Source organism: Hippoglossus hippoglossus, chromosome 22 (genome assembly GCF_009819705.1).
Source record: "Hippoglossus hippoglossus isolate fHipHip1 chromosome 22, fHipHip1.pri, whole genome shotgun sequence".
NCBI lineage: Eukaryota > Metazoa > Chordata > Actinopteri > Pleuronectiformes > Pleuronectidae > Hippoglossus > Hippoglossus hippoglossus.
This window is the reverse complement of record NC_047172.1, coordinates 10,662,410-10,682,079: the sequence shown is the minus strand read 5'-3', so window position 1 is coordinate 10,682,079 and position 19,670 is coordinate 10,662,410. Positions and strand designations below refer to the sequence as shown.

Here is a 19,670-nt window from a genome sequence, read left to right as displayed (position 1 = left end):
GCCTATTCTGTCTACCGCTGTCATCCTTTGTTTTTATTTCTCTGATGTCTCCTCTCCCTTGCTGATTCTACCTTTCTTTTTCTTTTCGCTGCAGACCCAGCACCACGAGGAGGAGAAGAGAGCCCTCAGCCGGGAGATCATCGTCCTCAACAACCACCTCATGGAGGCGAAGATCACCATTAATAAACTCAGAGAGGACAATGTGAGTTCTCAGCGCTGCGTCGTGTAATAATTGCCCCCACTGACAAGTGTGCAATAAGTTTGTAGTAACTCAGTTTTACGTGAAGCATTACTCATACTGCCAACAGATATTATATGATACAATTCATCATTTAAGTGTCTAAAAACAACTATACCTATGTTATAAATCTTTTTGACTCGAGTATTTGCATTATCCAAACTTTTTCCAATAATATTCAAACTCAGAGAAATCAATTTTATTCAAGGGAACAGGATGTGTCATATTTATCGCCTTTTACCAGTTAGCTTGTGTTTCCCTTCCCGTTTGTATTGGTCAGTGGTAATGGATCATGATTATTCATTGCCATTTTCTGCGCGTGGCTGAAGCTCTCCCAGTAAAGCACAAGCGGTAAAGGTCATGAAGACAACAACTCCCATGATGCCACGCTGCGTCACGCCATCATCGAACAAGGTCTTTTGATAGAGACCTCTAGCGGCCGAAGTTACATATTGTAGGTTTAAGCAGCAGCCTGGGGCATTAGAGCTGGGATTGTTAATCCTAGAAAAGGTAGCAAGAGCTGCCCACACTTTGAAAATGTGCAACCGATACATCCCATCTCTTCCCATCGGCCGTTTCTTCAAAGCTACACCCCCAAAAACACATGAACGTGCACTGACTGGCAACTGCTAGAGGCTGAGTTTATTGCAGGAAATAAGAAACAACCAAACCTACCTTTAAGGGCCACAGAAATCTGGGGCCGTGGGAAGTTGCTTTCCTTGCTTGGTCAGTAACCCGGCTCCATCAGCACAAACAAACACTTGGCTCGCAAGTCTGAAGTGACAGCTCTTCAAAAAGCTGTTTGTCCTGATAGAAACACGTTCTCCTGCCACATTGGCAGCAGCCTGTGTGAACCAAATCTTGCCAAAAGTCTCATATCGACCGTGTTTCTGCAACATCCTGGATATTTGTGCATCAAGGAGCCACAGCAGATAGAGGAATTAGCTCTAAGCCACTGGGTGTTTTATCGTGATTATCCTGAAATCAATGGGCATCCTCAGGGCTGCCACAATTTCGAGCCGGGGCCGTGTGGATCTCAGCTCAGGGGCCATGTGGCAATCTGCTGCCTCAATTTCTTTAGAGTGATTTTACTGATATTTCTACTGAGGGCTCCGGGTTAGGTTAGATTCTTGTCTCTAAGGCTACGGTGGTTTTTAGCCCATCTGAGCTATTGAGTATTTTGACAATCCCTCCAGATCCGTCCAGGCTGATTGGAGTCAAGGTTCATTCTGAGTGGGTGGAGAATTTGTCCCATCAGAGCGAGCAGCAGCGAAACAGGCGCGTTCTCCAGAGAGCAAGCTTTGACAAGCAAGCTTATAACATGAAGAAATCCAGTAACCTTTCCCATGTGTCATGCCTGAGATCCTTGAGAAGTCAATACATCATATCACATTTAATGTAGGGCATTTGTGTTACGAAAGTCAATCAAATACATCAAAGACATTCAAAATGACCAAAAGGAGACAAAATGACAAAAAATGACATAAAGGAAAAAGATTTTATTTACAGGAAATCATTTTATGTCTCTTCTAAGCTGAGTGCAGACATGCAAACATCTTCCTGAAATTTACTGGAGGGGTTGTACGTAAGAACACAAACATCCGAGTCTGTTGCTGCAGATATTTTCCGAAAACATTTCCTGCCAGCCCCCCAGCAAAATGTCCAACTGAGCCCAAAACAAACTGGAAAAACAAGAAGAATATGCCACATACATAGAAGAATATGTCAACTTGAAAACACCACAAGATTCGAGAGCTTTTGGTGATAAGGGGCTAATGATGGTGTCCATGTGCTATTAACAAAACCATGTGATCACGTTGTGTCTTGCCTCCTGCTCAGTCTACCAAGAGACACCATCCCTCACTTGAACGTTGTGTTCCTGTTGTTGTGAAAGCATCTGACCCGTAAAATCCCCTGCTGCGTTCTTCATATGTGAAAGACAATCTGTGGAGCTCATGTCTGAAAATGGCTTCAGTCAGGGTGATGAGGAGGAGGAGGAGTGGGGGGGGGGCCTTGACGTGTGTGCTCAGGTGCCCATTGTCTCGATATCCATCCATGCTTATTACTACCTAATAGACTGCATAACAGAAAACTACATATAGTTACATACAGACGTCAAAATAACCAGCTCGCATCAAAGCTGATGTGCCTCCATGGAGAAACGCACCAACGCAGCTGACGTTAACTCAGACATCGCTGAGGTCTCACAAGTCTTTTTGAACCATCCACAGAAACTACAGGGAGCACGAATGTCCCCTGGCTACAGACCGAAAAGAAATAAAGTGATTCAAAAAGCACTGGTGGGGGAGTTGAAACTGTCAAAGAGAAGGCTTTGATGTGATGGGAGGTATTGTCGGGAGGTGGCTCGCACTGACCTTTATATGTGCACGGATTGAACAAGGGGGAGAGGAAGGAAAAGAAACCAGCTAAACCGACTAACCACCCACACAAACACGTGCATGCACAGGACCACGGAAAACTACTAAACCAAGTATCTGTTCGGCTGGAAGAAATTTAACTAAAGATCTAAAAATCACCCGTTATGGGAACGTGCTCGGAGAGAAAGAGATAAATGACGCTGCAGCAGCTTCGTGGACTGGAGGGTGGAGATAAGTGAGCGCACTGTTTCAGACGACTCTGTTAAAATTAGCACAGACTGTGTAGACAGAAGATATATTACGAATGAGAAAGTTTGGTTATTAAGATGCAAACGCTTGATGTCAAGTGAAAAATACACGTTGACTAATTACTCTCGACCAGCTTCAATGGATGAATGTGTTCCGTCGATTTGACGGGCCACTAAATCAATGATTTTCATTCTCTGGTTGGTTAACAATGTTTTCAACTCCTCATACATTTATAAATCTCAAATAATTGTTACCCCAGTCATGCCAGGTTCCTTTTTTTGTCTCTCCATGACCCATAATTCATTTATAAGAACCTCATAAATAGTAAATTGAGGTGATTTATTTTTAGACCTATTGTTGCTACTGCTCAGTTGTAGCATTACAGTGCTCGGCCCCGAAATAGTTTCCCCCACAAGTCCCGGATTATTACGCTATAATGAAACCACAATTAGAAGGGCTGTGCTATAAAGTGTTACAGATTTTCCCCAGGGGCTGCTCCGACATAATCCCCTCGGTCAAAAGCTTACTTCGACAATCAGGCTGCCAAAGTAAACAAGTTTGCAAAGCGCGATTTGAGTGATTTATCTTTTTTTTGCAGGACCTGTACAGGAAAGACTGCAACCTGGCCGCCCAGCTGCTGCAGTGCTCCAAGTCTCACTACAGAGCACACAAGATGTCTGAGGTGAGCTCCCCTGCACTGCTGCTGCATTAATGTGTCAGCTCAGATCTGTGCTGCAGCAAAAACGCCTTGAATTGGGATTTAAAACCAAAATTCTCCATTAAAACTTTTTTTTTTCATGTTAAACGGACTCATTTCAGTATGATTAGACTCAATCTACTCGCATATCAAATTGGTGTATATAAGAAACCTTTCCTTGGGGAATACAAACATGTTTTTGAACATTTTTGATTTAGGAAAATATATCAAACTCCTCAATGCATCAGTGTTAAATAACAAATAAATGGGATATAGTGTATAACAGAACATTTGTCTGATTTTAAACAGATTTAAAAATCTATTGATACAATAGATTCAATGACCAGGTTTCAATATCAAAGGTTCCACATCTCTAGAGAATTTTATTTCTGACTTTGGCTTTTAAAATTGTTACGTTTGGAAATATAATTTAAAAATCCCTGTTTTATGAAACCTATCCAAATAGTATAAAGTTTAATAGGGTGTGGGGGGGGGGGTTCCCTGCGGAAGTTGGACTCGAGACCTTATTATTTCTAAAACCCTGGCTGAAGACCAGAATCGATAAAACCACATCATCCATCACCGACCTTATGCTGCTTATAATAATGTATTATCCCTGTAATGGAGAGATGTTCCCTGCATCGTGTCGCTGTACCATTTAAAGCCTGGCCGAGTGGTTTTCACAATAAGACACAGTGCTCATGCCTCCTCAGTCAGACTGATGAAGGTCTGCTGTCTGAAGTGCCATCTGTCTGCATCCTGGCTGCGCATATAATGAGAGAGAGGATGAATGGGGGCTGAACTGAAGTGACACCTGATGCACAAAAGAAGAAAAGTTATGTTATGAAACAGGGCTGATAATTGAAGTATTGAATACAGACACATTTATCAATCTGCATCGTTAAATATCCAGTAGTTATGAGATGAATCAGCTCAACTCGTTGGACGTATGAAGACATCATGTTTTATGCTTTTCTAATAATTCAGATTCTATTGAAACAACACGATGATGAACATGAGGCAAGAAACTGAAGTAAACTGAACTAGAGCTAACTAGTTCAACACACCAGATAGAGTTTCTATCAACTCGTGGAATTTTAGCTTTAGATTTATCTTGCACTACCCAGCTTGGCCTCATATAGAAACTATAAGCACCATTAGTCTTTTCAACTGATGAAACCATTCTGAAGAAATATTATGTTGTTTTTTTATGCATGTTGTGGAATGATAGCTGCCACTGTGCTAAATCTACCATGTCATCATGAAATACATATTACTGAAGTTTGGATATATTCCTGAAGATTTGTGGAGGGGCTGTATGTGAGAATGTAGATATTCTCTGTAGCCTTTCCTGACAGCCCCCAAGTAAAATGTCCACAAAATGTCTGAGTCCAAGTGAGACCATGTGAGAAAACAGCAGGAAATTTTCCAGAAAATTCCCAGTGAGTGAGGATCTGTGTTTTTTAAGCTTCTGACACACGATGGACGAGAACAAGTTCCATCACTTTAGAGTGAAAAAGAGGAACCATACTCGTAGAAGTGGGATGTCGACGAGGTTTCCGTAGCAGAATGTACACGTCATGTCCTGCCTCCTGCTGCTCTGCCCAGGCCCCGCCCCTCCCCTGAATGTTTCCAGATTTCCCTGTTGTTGTGAACGTGTCCGACTCAGACAATCTCTGGATAATGATGGGGATAAGCTTAGAAATGAGAGTGTGAAATGAACTCCTTTGTAAGAGGATCCCTGTTTTTCTGAAGTTACATAGTTTCACTGTGTTTAAAATGAAGATAAAATTGCTTCTAATGTGCAGTATTTTTAAACCTTTTACATTGAACTGCTGGAACGCCTAAAATAGCAAACGCCAGTTCCATTAGACACCATTAACCCACTTCCTTCAATAAGACCTGTGGACACATGGATTAACACTGCAGAACTATGTGACTGTTAATTAAGATTTGCCTTATATAGCTGCTAATGCTGAGCTAGCTGACTTGACTTGTCTCCCCCCACAGCCTCACCTACTTTCCATCTCTATTCCCTGGAGGAGGCAGCGGCTGCTAAAAATAGCCCGGACTTAAAAGATACAGGTTATTTTATGTTGAAGGGAGCTTCTATTTCTTAACAAAGCCAAGTCAGTATTTTATGTATTTTTTTTCCTATTCCCAGCTGGAGACCCAGAGCACTGGTTTAATTTAAATCTAAGCCGTTCCCTGTGGAACTGATACGTGTTTGATGGTAAAAGAAGACGGAGGCGCTGGGAAAAAGACAGGAAGAGAGAGGAAATGAAGGCTCTTTGGTTGAGAAGGCAAGAAGAGAGAGATGAAAGATAAAGAAGGGGAGGAGAGAAAAGCTCCTACTGACCCCGACCAGCTTTAATAGGCAGAAAAGAAGCGGTCTGTAATTGACGGGAACAGTTTTCTCAAACATGAGCCAATCAAACCAGATTATGTGTGAGAAAGAGAGAGAGAGAGACCATGAAAGAGAAACAAGACAGGGAACATTTGAAAAGATGAAATGTTTAAGTCAAGTAGAGATGTGAGCATTTTATTGTATTATTAATCAACCTCCTTTTGTTCTGTTTTATGGAATGACAAATCTCAGTGAAGTAAACAATGGAAAAAAACTGTTAATAGGAATAAAGCAAATAAATAAATGAACGGGCAATTTGCGGAAAAGTTTGTTACAGGGGCTGAGTTGTGCATTTCCCTTGAGATACATGACCTGTCTGGACTCTGTGGGCGAAGGAAAAAATGTAATTATTTTCTAAACCAGGACTATAGATTGAAATCCTTGAGGAACAGGTCATGGAATAAGTTTGAGTAAGAGATGATTGTATAAATAACTAGAATGGGGCTCTGAGCATAAACCTCGACCAAGACCCAACATTCACCTCATGAAACCACATTAACATTTTTATTGCACACACTCATTAATATAAGTCGCCTAAACATGCCTGATTTCTTTCATCAAGATCCATGAATATAATGAAAATGTCGAATCTCGCAATGTTAAAGAAAGTTAAAAATCCTGGATCCCCCCCCTAATCCAGATCCGCAACAAAATTGGCTAAATCTGTGTAGACATTCTTTAATTTCCCTTCTTCATCAAGCTCCTTCTGTCTTCTGTCTTCCAGCTGCCAGTTGATTTTCAGGAACGCATCAGTTCCCACATGGAGAAACATAATCGGGGCAGCGGCGCCACCATGGCAATGTGCCACTCCAATTACAACGACGCCGTGCCCACGGCTGTAATTGCCAAGGTCCTGGAGAAGCCAGAGCCAGGAAGCAGTTGCCCTGTGACGCGCTCGCCAAGTCCGCTGCCGCCCGATGGAGTCTTTCTTACGGGATCGGGAAGCACTGACCACCTGAACCGTCGCATTTCCTATAAATCCTCGGACTTGTACTGCAGCGACACGGCCCTCTACTGCCCTGAACGATGGCAGGAGACGGAGCGCAGGCAGAGCGTCGACCTACATGGCACCGCGCTGCTTCAACTCCACGCCCAGAACTCCACTGACAGCAACCCGGAGGAAGAGGCGTACAACTCTGAAGGTTTCTCCCACCATGAACCTCCAGCCACCTTCCACCACCAGAACGAGTTTGGGACTGGTAGCCTCCCTGCTTCCAGTTCTTACTCCAGCTTCAGCCTGGCATCGGACGAGAAGGGTGGAGTTAGCGTTGGGTGCGGGCGCACTGCCAGCAGCACTTTATCCTCCTCTCACCAGGGGCTCTACATGGACTGGCGAGATGGTGGCAGTGGCGACTATGAGCGCAAAAGCATGTCTTCCTATGATAAAGACAGCTCAAGTTTCCCAAAGTCCCACAGCATCCAGCACATGGCGGCCCCCAGGAGCCCACCAAAGGGCACGTCACCAGGGTACACAAGGACGGCTTCTTGCTTCAGTGAACCATACCAGTCCAGCTCCCTTCGACTGGCCTCTTCCCAGAGTATGGGCTCTACAGCCGGACTGGGCCCAGTTCGTGACCGAGCTATGGACAGTCGGGGTGACATCCAAGTCCCGGAGGACGACCTGAGCAGCCGTTGGAGACAGCTCAGTGTGGAAGACATCAACAGCTTCTCATCTTCCTATCGTAACCTCACGGGGCGGGTCTCTCCGTACAGCTTCTCTGAACGCCACTTTGCCATGGGGCCCTCCAGTAAGGTCAAGGGATCTCTCTACAGCAGCTTCCAAGATGGAGATGACGTCTTCCATAGCCGCATGCTGGACCAGTGTTTCGCTGTGGGCCCCCCTTCGCCCAGCCGCAGTCCCAAACCGATGGAGCACCATAAGCCGGAGAAAACGTCTATGCTGTACAGAGCCAAGGACGACAGTCAGGACTCAGAGTGCAGCCTGTTCCTCTCAGGGAGCTCGAAAGACAAGGAGAGCAGCATGGGGGCCAGCAGCGCCAAGAAGGACTACGTGAATCTGAGCGCGGACTCAGCCGAGTCCTTACATCACAGCTCCCTCGAGGCCTCGAGTCTTCAACACTACCCGAGCCCCCGACCCAGCGTCCGGCCCCGCCCGAGCTCCAGCTCCGCCCTCAGCGTCGGCCCCGCGCTCCCAAAGAAGACCTCTCTCAGATACCAAAAATTTGGCAGCACGGGACTGACGAGGAAGGACAGTTTGACCAAGGCCCAGCTGTACGGTACACTGCTGAACTGAACCCAGGGAGAGAGCTTTCCATTTTATGCATGACGATGATTCATAACTTACTGTACTGTACTGTACGTCTCCCTGCAGCAAACATACTTGATGTGACGGGATATTGAGATGTTGCTGTTTTATGTATCTCTTAGCCAAGGCACGTTTCATACAGCCTGCAACAATTTTTCTATTGTGTGTCACACAGTGTTGCTACCTGAGACCAGCTATTCACTATGTTTTTATCTGAGGACGATGATTAGAGCCACTCGGATAAAGTTCACTGACACATTCAACACAGGTCCGTCGACAATTTACTCTTATTTTGGTGTTAAGTACTGTTAGTAAAATCAGCAAAAGACCATTAAGTCTTGCTCTAATATACACAGAACAGAGAATAGACTAAAGTGCGTGTAATGGGCGAACTTAAATGACTCATGTTTGGGAGAGTTTATCCAAATGTACCCCGCAAATAAGCCGTTAAAGAGTTTTATCCTAATTTCTCTTAAAGATGCTGAACAATGCACATAAGTGAGATGAAAAAACACATTTTGAAGCTGAATAGTTTCTCTTAGGGACATTATCTATAAACGAAGGGTATGTTTTATGAATATTTTTTAAATTGGCTGCTTAAAAGATATCACTTATGACAGAAGATGACACATAATAAGACACAAGTTATACTAGTGTTAGATTTCACAGGTTAAAAGTTCTGAATATGTATTTTTAAAAGTATATGTTAATTATAGTGTTGCCAGAATTGCACAAACAAAACAATGTACATTCAGTAGAAATGATTACACATAAATTAAAGAGTAATAGATCCAGATATGAGCTGCCACGTTTTTAATCATAACTCAGCTGTAATTTTTTTTCTTATTTTTATATCAGAGCAAGATGAAATGTGATACTGAAATTGCACAGTAGTTACTAACATACAAATAAACCAGGACACTTGTGAAATTGCCTTAATCCTGTTCAGTGGACTGACTGGTCTCCTTTACAGCATCTAACAACTGTGCACATATGGTCTATATCTGCTGTTCTGTTAATGTACGTGTACAATTACTGCTACTGTTACTACTGTTACTACATACAGCGTACGTTCTTCCTGTCACACACACACACACACACACACACACACACACACACACGTCCAGTTTGTCAGAGGAGGATTAAGTCTTGTTCGTAGACTGAGGGTATTTGTCAGCAGAGAGATCTCCACTGGAATCTGTTTTGGTTTGAAAATGACGAGGATAAATTCCTGTATACAAATCATTCGGCCGAATTTCTGCAGACTCACAAAAGGAGCAGAGGAAACTGAACAGGTAGTTAAAAAAAAACGAAACAAATATTATTTAAGACAAAAATGTACAGTCAGTGTGTTGTTGTTACACCAGCATGCTCAGTTAGGCTACTTTAGAGAAAACACTGTGACAATAGACAAAGCGTGTGTATATCTACATGGAAAGTGGCAAAGACTTACTTGTCTTTGTCGCCTGAACTTAATGTAAAGACAGGTTGCCCTGCAACCCCACTACCTAACGTCACTAGTACAGATGGAGACAAAAGTACAATATTAAATACATTACGTCTGTGCTGCCTCTTTCATTGTGACGGATGTGCAGCTCTGTAGATCTGAGAGGAACGGTGACAGGAAGGAACTCGGCTTTGCCCTCGAGTGTTTTCTCTCTGAACGCCGCCGCCGCGCTCCTTCCTCTCCCGTTCCTGCAGATCTGGAAACTGGCTCGAGGTCGTTTATTCAGATTTCAATACTGCAACTCTTCTCATTGACCTTGTGACGTATATGAAGGTGAAACCGCACCACACAGGCCACTAACAGTCTCAGATAATACTTGGTTTGCTGTAAAGGTTTTGAAGTTGAATTGAACCACTGTACAGAAAAGGGGGGGTGAGGTGAGAGGATATATGGTATTTTTGTCGTGGACATAATGTATAAAAAGAGATGTAGATTCTGCATACAGTTATTACACTATGACTATTTTTTATGCAGTTTTCAGTTGATGTTCTATTTATCGAATGTTTTGACCCTGAATGAAGAGGCTGAAGTGTTTTTCTGTCCCGTCCTACCTCCAGCACTGTTCCATGACAACAGGCCAGCTGTCCAAATGTCAACATGTGTCTGTCTGATGCATGGTTATATATTTTTGCTGTATGTTTATTTACTTAATAAAGACGGGTGTTGGGAAATACAGTGCACACCTCCAGATATTATTTTACTTGTGTATTTTACCGACTTATCTTTAGGACCTTAAACCTAAATGATCCAAGACTTTTAAAATAAATTCTATTTATTGAAAGTTCCGCCCACATCAACTCTTGAAATTCCAATTGTTACAAAATGTTTGCAAAATATATACATATGGACTGATGTCACTTTGGTTTTATTCATTTATTTATTATATTCCTAAAGTAACAAAGAAAAAGCTTTGAAAGTTTGAGATCGAATAAAAAGGGTTTTGCATGATTGAAACTAAGTTTTGAAGCTGTGCATAATGTTTAATAGGCTGAAAAATAATCTAAACTCTTGATTGAGTTTTCTTCTTTTTACACATTTTCAGAGATTCACATTTGTCACTGTTCTCCCAGTGCATCCGTTTGTTTTCCAGGTTTGAAACCTTGTAAACTCTTGATCAGAAAACTGGTCCACGTACATTAGGGAGTTTTGAAAGGGCGAATCTTTATTTTGAATTTGTGTGGACGTTCAACTGCTCTCCTATTGCAGTCTGTTATTTCGGACCTTGAGTTTTCAGAGATTGTCCGACACATTTACGAGCTTGTGAATCATGTGATTTGTTGTCCCACATCTATCTGATCTGAAACTCCGACACTGATGGTCTGAAAAATGTAGGACTCCTGGAGGCGGACTGATTTGCTCCTAACCTATTGTCTGCTCTCTGTTGTAGCACCGCCCAATCAAAGGATGTCAATTTTTCCATCATTCAAAACATTAAACAAAATTGATTTCAACCTTTAAAATAATTTTTTTACTTTCAGAATATGGCAAATATATTTAAGACATAATCGAACCCTTCTTATTATTCTTGAAAGTTTTTTATTGTCTTATCTCAGTACAACATTTCGATTTTCTCCTCCTGGCCTTCCCCACTGAGCCGTGATGACGATTTGAAGCTGATGCTCCGTCTGTTTGTTTCTTGTGTTGAGTTAGTTTTTCTCTTTTTCCAAAGGAACTCAGTCTGTTCCTTTTAGAACTTAGTTCTTCTGAGTTTAAAGGGACAATATAGAGATACTAATATTTAACACAGTGACAGAGAAGATTTTTCCTAAACTGCCAAAGGCATCAGTCGACTCAAGTGATTTTCCCTAAAACTTCTTCCTCACTCTCTTAAACATAAGTGTTTTTGTCTTTAACTGCCACTTATCCTCTTATCAATTAATGGAATGACCCATGGTTAATCCCAAAAATGTAATATCTGGATACTCACTGCCGAAAAAGTCCATCCTCCATTTCTTACCTGAAGAGGTTCTCCAAAGTTCCTCTCTTTCTGCTGCTGATGGCGTTTAAGTTTATTATCTCCACTTCAAAAGGGTTATGTTTTCACCCCTGTCCGTTTGTTTGTTTGTTTGTCCGCATGGTAACAAAAACACAACTGAACAGATTTCCACGAATCTGGTGGTAGAACGAGAAACGGGCCGAGACACAGAATCCATAAAATTTTGGTGTGAATCCGGACACAGTGGCAGATTCATTTGCTTCCTTTAACATTACAAGATTTTACAAGGAACTATTCAGCCTTGGCGGAGGTTCCAAGGCCTTTTCTTAATTCTCTCCTGATATGTCTGATGAAAACATTTAACAAGGATCTTCTTCTACATTTGCAAACCAAATAAATCTACATAAAAGCAGCAGTTTTCACTGATGTGAAATTTGCCAAGTCGTCCTTTACAGTGTTAATTTAACTCTTATTGACTATTTACAACTGCAGGGGCTGGGAAGGGGAAAAAAGTATCGAGCCATTAAAAGTTGCCTTCCGCTAAACAGCTGTGTGCGTTTTAAGGCCTGTTCCACTTGATAGTGAATAAAGATCATGAGCTTCTGTCTGCACAGCACCGCTCTGTTGTCCACTGGCAGGATTGTGGAAGCACCTGGCGGAGCTTTGACAGACATCAGCTTATTTTTATTAGTAAAGTTTGAAGATCTGTGGTCGTTCTCAGTGATTCTCTGAGCTGTCAGAGCGACAGGAAAAAATGTTACCAGAACCGGGGAGAACAAACAGAGGAAAAGGGATTTGTACGCAGAATGCACAATGAAAAACACTTTCGCCCAAACACAAATGCCCAAAGACATAGACACAAAACTAGAATAACATAACAACGATGATGATGCCCCCTGGCTGTGTTTGGAGTGGAAAGCTGAGAATAAAAGCACTGGGTTTGGGTTTGTGTGTGTGTGTGTGTGTGTGTGTGTGTGGCGAGACCGCTTTGCCACCGCCCACCACTTTAGATAAAACTCAAAGCAGTACTTCACTCTTTGAACTGTAAAGAAACTTCATTTGATCTCTCCCAGTGCGACTCTTCCTGATTTTAAAACAATACAAGTTGGACCAAATATAAAAAAAAACATGTAAACACAATAGGATCAGTTCATATCAATGGGAATGAGAGTGTGGGAGGTTTTAAAAATACACAGTGTTAAAAAACAGTTTTCCAAAGGCAGTGGATAAAGTTCTTATCATCTTATACCAGGGGATTAAGGGGGATCAAGTCTCAGGGATGGATGTGCACATGAGTTTAATACAATCTTCATCTTGGCAAACCTGCTCCGTCTTAAATTTTTTTTCCCGCGCTTCATATTCTTGTGTTCGTTCGCCGTCGTCAGTGCCAGACCTTGATTTCACCGGCCCAGTCGCAGGTGGCGGCAGTCGCTGGCAGGACAGGATGCTGCGACACGCACAGACAGGGCTGGCTGTGGGCGCGCAGGGTGTGCAGCGCCCGAGCGTTGTGGTAGTCGTAGAAGTGAGCGCAGCCGGTGGCGCTCCCCGAGGCGAGGATAGTTCCATCCTGAGAAAACCCACACTGCACCGCATACCCCTCCACCTGGGAAACAAAAATATACACTATTTAATATTAGTTATAATTTATCAACCTTCAGCAGTGAAATAAAATCGCAGTAAATGAGGTGAATCTTGATCCAGTGGATTACGGCTCAAATGTGAGCAGATGATTGTGAGTTCAGTGCTTGAACCTCGAGAATAAAAAGAGATTCACTTCCACATCCCTAATTATCACCTCTGGCGTGCCCTTGAGCAAGGTTCTTAAACCCCTACTTCAGTGGGTTGTGTCAGGACTGTGCAGTTCAGATTCTAGGTGTGAATGTACCGGGAGCACGGTGTTCCTGGCAAAAAGCACATGTGCTTAGTGAGTGAATCCAAAGTGGATCTACGCAGCAGCTTAATGGAGCTGAGGAGCTGGATGGTGTCGTTTCCTCTTCAGTGAAGCAGCAGCTAAGTAAAAACAGGCTGAAGAGGAAATCTGATCATGAGACAACTAATTTTTTGAAGATATCAACTTTATTTGTTGAACTCAAACAGCTGAGGCCGAAGATACTGCTCTTGATCTGTTCCACTGTATTTACAGAAAGAAACGATCTCTGCAGTGTGGAGGAGAGAAGTTGTTACATGGAACAAAGACTCTTTCATGATCCTGTGAGCACATGAAAGAGAAAGGAAAAAATCTGAATATTCCTTAAACTTAAAATATTTGTCTCCTTGATAAGGTAGTTGTGTTTCAGCTGCAGTCACAGTGAAGGTTGTGTGATATTCTGCCTGGTTACAAACCATTGATTGTACATAAAGATGCTCACTAAAGGTGGAGCCAAAGAGTTTTGATCGCCACCTGGTGGCTGGCTGCAGTATCAGTCAGAAATACCACCTGGACCAAACTAAAAAGTAGAAGTCTAATAAATTTTTCTTAAAGATGGTTTCTGTCATTTTAAGTATTTTTCTTATCACACAAGTGATTATTTTTCTGAAAAGTTTGATTTGAATTCGTTATCTGATGCTAAAAACGGGGTTAAACATCATGATTGACAGCTGATTGGCTAAATCCTTTGATTGCTACAGCGAAGGCTCTGGCTCCAAACCACACCGTCAGCTCAACATGGCCGCTTCGCATCCGGGATACTTTGGCTTCATTTGTGGATAGTGGGAGGAAATGGAGACGTGTCGTCCGTCTTTATATACACTCTGTGATACAAACACATGTATACTGCTAGAGGTATTTGATTCCATGTAGTATATATGCACAAGTATCTTTAATATATGTATTGAAGATTTTGTACATTTTCTATATACTTGTTATAATTGCGTGTGGTTTCACAGAAGCTATTACTGGTTTCTACCAAACCCCACACAAGTATTTTAACATTTAATTTATGTTTTTTTGTATTTATGTTGTGTAAACTAAACTAAACTATACTAAAAACATGAAAGTGGTTCATAAAATAAAACTTTTCATGTTTTCTGTTTTTTTTGTAGCTAGAATCACAAATAATAGAAAAATAAGGGTGAAAGATATTATTTTTTGTTTCCTTTTCATTTCTGGAAATTATCCATGATCATCAATCCAGACTCCACTTATTTTCAGTGATGTTTATAATCTACAGATAAATTCTCTGTTTGCCCTTCAATGTAATTATTGTGTTTCTATTGGGGTGGGGGGGACTAAAGAGGAAACACTGCAGACTGTGGATCTACATGAGCTGTTCAGATTATTATGAGTGATTCTATTTGTTCTGCCTCTACAGTTTTGTGCCCAAGTTGTGTGTTTACATCCAATGGTGTTTTATTGATCGGGCCCCTGCGTGAATCCTCATCCCAGAGGCAACAGTCGTTACTGACCTTGTGTCCTTCGTATCGTCGCCTCTTGTTCATTCTGTACGGCTGCTGGGAGGAGAACGCCGCCATGTAGTTCCCATTGGTCTGGGCCACAAAGGAGTCCTCCAGCGGATGGAGAGCCAGGCTGGGGCACGTGTACCGCTCCTGGTGGCCAAATGAGAGGAAGGGACAAATCCAATGGGTGATTTTATTCATTGTTTGACCTTTTCTCACTAATACTAACCATCGAGTCAGTCACATGCTAACTAGCCTATTTATCTGCGGAAGCCTTAGGTTTTGAGGAGCAGTGGAAGAAACACTATCATGTAATTCAGTGAGGAGACTGCTGTGTCCGATTGTATTATATTGTGTTGCATTAAGTTTCTGTTACTTCTGAAAATAAAGATGGACGACATCAAAGCTCCTCAAAAGTGAAGCCAAAGCATCTTGTTTGCCCCCTGGTGGCTGGTCATATACACCACATCCCCCACGTAAGGAAGAAGGTTAAGTCAGTTTATGTAGTTGATATCACACTGATGAGAATACATTTTTCTGATAAGTTTGTTTTTAATTTGATGCTATGAAACCAGGGAGAGACATCTTGATTGGTGGGACCTCGCTACGGCGCAGACTCTGGCTCCAAATAACATCGAAAGTGCAACATAACTTAAAATCCACCTCTTCAGAAAACAGCTTTTAATGTGTGATTCATGATTTATACGTTATGTTTCTGCTACAAAAAAAGCAAGAGAGGTTATTAAAAACATATATTTAAAACAGGAGGCAGTCACGTCCTTCAACACTGCTGTAACTGTCAAAGTCTGCCAGCTCCTCACGCCTCATTACCAACTTGGTTCACACATTTTACCTTAGAAGGACAATGTGATTCGCTTGTTAAAATTCAAACAGCTTCTTAAGTCTTTAAGCAGATCATTTTAACATATTGTGCCAATCAGCACTGAATGTTTTATTTTCTCATTTTCTTACATGGTAGATCTGATTGGAGAGCTTGGCTGCTGTCTGGTAGTCCCAGGCGATGAGGGTTCGGTCCGCAGAGTCTCTGCTCACACAGTCAGACGTTGTTATGAAGTCCAAACCGCCTCTGAGAAACAGGATGTCCAATGTCTGCTGGATCCCTGCTTTGTACGTTTTAACCATCTGGAGACGCACGCGCACACACACGAGAAATTCGCATTCTCTGCAGTAGGAAGTGTTAAAAACCTACTGTACCACTCTCAGTCCAATTTAATCAGAATATGCGCTGATGTCATCCATGATGTTTTTATAACACAGGATTTTCTTTGTTTTAATGCACAATGTTCATGAGTATCAGCTCAGAAAAGCAGTTAACAGAAAGAAGAGAAACATTTGGACCAAACTAGAACCAACTATTGGTACTTCTTGCTTTTAAAGACTCACAATCACTTGACCTGATGTTACTTTAAAAATATCAGTCAGCAGTACAGTTAATCACAGTGCGTCAAAAAGTGTCTGATATACAGCTAGAACTAATGGTTAACTAGATGAGGTGAGTTGCTACTGTACAGGTAGTAAGTTACAAATATCATTAAAGCCTTTTGCTGATTACAGATAAAAATGTTTCAAATGAACAACAAAAGCTTTAAAAGACTTTAAAACCAAAATAGCAGCAGGAAAAAACAATGTAGTGTTGACCTACATGGACTTCACCAAACGACTTGAATCTTAAAACCTGTTGTGTTCAACCGTAGTAAATGAGAGAGGACGTCGAGTGGGAGTCAGTGGTGATGTAGAGAATGGTTTATTTACAGCCGTCATTGCTCGCCCCGTCTTATCAGATCAGATTAACTCAGGGTGTTTGATCGGATTAGGTCTCGTTTCAGAGCTACAGAGCGAGCAACAAGAAGCTGCATGGTAGATTAGACCGTGTGACTCTTCAGCGGCTCTTGTTCTGCTGTGTAACCTGAACTTCTAAATCTTTGCTCTTTACAAAGACTTTCAACATTAACATGGAAGAGTAATATCATGCCTCCAGTTGTACCCTGTCTTTCTAGACAGACTGTTTAACGTTGTATCTTAAACAGAAAAAAATATTTTTATAGCACAACGGAGGTAGTGTTAAATGAATGAACATAATTAAGACCTACTAGTACATATATATAAAAAATATATAAGATTTAATGCCTAAAATTCAGATGATTGGATTTAAACTTTTTAAGACCCAGTGGAATAAATCATGAAACTTGATGGAGAAATAAAAAAGTGTGTATTTGGTGTTGCTTGATTGAATTTAAGGCCTTTGGAGGAGATATGTGCTTTACTGAGCACCATTCTAGTTTATTTAGTGGGGGTAATTTCATCCTTGTCCACACACACACACACACACACACACACGCACGCACGCACGCACGCACGCACGCACGCACGCACGCACGCCAGAGCTAAGACTGACAGGTTGCCCAGACGCTCCAACATTAACAACCTATTTGCTGAGCACTGGTCTGTGCACACTCTGCAATTCACACTGACACATACAGGCAGAGGCATTCCCTGCTGTATTAAATCTAAAACCCTGCTGGGAGACGGTACAGTTTGCCAGAGAGTAAAAATTACATGCGAGTGTTCAGATTCTGAGGAAGTGAATAGGATTACCATATGAAACAGTCCATTAGACTTAATAGAAATATTACGTCGCAGCTTTATAGGAACAATTTAAGTCCAGACGGAAATTAGAAATTTGCTTTCAATAATTAGTGCGATAACCTGCAGTGTTCCTCCTCTGTATGCGGCAGTTTGATCCACAAAGTGAAATATAGCACAGGTCATTGCATGTGGACCACCTTGTTCGTACCGGTGTGTAACTGGGAGTGTGTGCAGGAGGGAGTCGTGAACCAGGAGCTTGTGTTGAATATACAGCTCAGATTTATAAAAGGTCAAACCAGAGTCAATAAAAATGATAAACTGAGAGCAGGTTTAATAAGTTTGACCTTGCTGCTGCGAGAGTCCCAGGCCTTGACCACTGAACTGTGACCGCCGCACAGGAACACGTCTGGGCTGCTGGGATGCAGGACCGCACACATCACCTTGAACTGGTTGTCAAATTTCACTTTCTGCTGCCCTGCACACATGAAGAAACAAGACAGGAGAATAAGATCGATGCTCCTTTTGAAACAATAAATCTTTCATCGGCACTGGACTTTTGGATGATGTACTACGAACTGAAGTATGGTTGGAAGAAGATATATATATATATATCTCATATATCTTGTGATAACAGCGAACATTCTTAGGATAAGAGTAGTTTACACCATACTGCACTCACTACATTCAACCCTCATAAACAATACAGAGGATTCAGAAAATAGTCAGATCCTTAAAATTTTCCACATTTTGGTGTGATTTAATTAAAAAAATGGATAAAACTGTCTTTTTCCATCAACTCTAAATAACCCATGATGACAAGGTGAAAATATTATTGACTGAGACGCCAAGCAATCCCCTAACTGCTGCTGGTTTACACATCTGTCTGAACAAACCAATACACTCCACATGAAGTTAGACTTCTTTCATCATCATCATCATCTGTAAACTCAACAAAGAATAAAAATGTCTTAAATTAACAAATTAGGAAAAACTATAACAGTTTGCATCATGAAAGGTTTGATTTAATGTGTTTCTCAGGTCTCCAGACTGAACTCTACACAAAATATGTTTCAACTACATTCCCTCTGTGACACAGATTCTTCTGAATCTTCTCTTTGTTTAGTTAATTGAGCTCGGTGTGAGGATACACTCCTGCTTGTGAGCGCACCCATTACATTCCTGAGCAGTAAACAGAGTGTGTAATTAAATTGTGCCGCTGCCTTTGCTGATAAAGAGAGCGATTCAAAAACAAACCAATAAAAAAAAGATACAGAAAATCTGCTGCTGAAGATAGTGTTCTCAACTCAGAGCGAAGCATGAAATTCATGAATGTATGACGTGGAAATGAAAGAGGAGAAGCTTTCTGTGATCATGTCAGGTCAGAGGAAGGATCGGCTCGTTTAAAGGCTTCAGTTTCTGATCAAACGTGTTCCCGTCACAAGAAGAAACTTCAGAAAATTTCACACAAGCCCGTGGAGAGTTTCTTGTAATAAAACACAGCTTTTAGTCTTTATCATTCCATGTCCGAGGTCAGTTCAGCAGCTGAACTGTGAGTCTAACGCTCTGTAATGATGGGAGGTAATAGGACTGACCAAGAGGACTGCATGGCTGTTGGTACTTAGTGTGCAGGTTGCATGATATGTGCCAGAGCCCATCTGTGTTTTCCAGACAGCAGCACTTCATAGACATCAGTGTCGGAAAAGCTACTTGACTTTAACACCACTCAGGACAAAAAGATAATCAAAACTAACACGGTGACGTCAATGAGAGAAACCACTGTTTTGGCTACAGGCTGCTTTATTTAAATCAATCGAAGGATGCTACACTTCATAACAAAAACACTCAAATATAAAGACTCTTACATTTCTCTGTCATAAGTATTTGAAAATGTCTTTTTTCAGTATATGTATCTGCCCCAATAAATTCAAGTCGGTTGGGATGTAATGTTTGCACCTTTATATACAGTCTGTGGTTTGCACACACACACTT

General features: G+C 41.7%; 2 protein-coding genes across 8 annotated transcripts in view; one reads left to right on the top strand and one right to left on the bottom strand.

Moving 5' to 3' along the window:
* LOC117756053 (brain-enriched guanylate kinase-associated protein) overlaps positions 1-9,322 on the top strand; it is an 83,165-nt gene extending 73,843 nt beyond the window's left edge. For 6 of the 7 annotated variants that reach the window (XM_034576350.1, XM_034576344.1, XM_034576348.1 and 3 more), the window contains exons 5-7: positions 95-202; positions 3,464-3,547; positions 6,694-9,322. In XM_034576350.1, the coding sequence (XP_034432241.1) occupies positions 95-202; positions 3,464-3,547; positions 6,694-8,223 (1,722 nt within the window). In that variant the 3' untranslated portion in view covers positions 8,224-9,322. The remainder of the gene's footprint in view (positions 1-94; positions 203-3,463; positions 3,548-6,693) is intronic. The other variant, XM_034576351.1, reaches the window with a different exon arrangement.
* Positions 9,323-10,071: 749 nt separating this feature from the next.
* The window catches only part of wdr25 (WD repeat domain 25), a 22,494-nt gene continuing 12,895 nt past the window's right edge, over positions 10,072-19,670 (bottom strand). Inside the window, exons 4-7 of the mRNA XM_034576355.1 lie at positions 18,026-18,156; positions 16,047-16,217; positions 15,084-15,224; positions 10,072-13,281 (exon numbers count right to left, since the gene is read on the bottom strand). Of these exons, the coding sequence (XP_034432246.1) occupies positions 13,060-13,281; positions 15,084-15,224; positions 16,047-16,217; positions 18,026-18,156 (665 nt within the window). The 3' untranslated portion in view covers positions 10,072-13,059. The remainder of the gene's footprint in view (positions 13,282-15,083; positions 15,225-16,046; positions 16,218-18,025; positions 18,157-19,670) is intronic.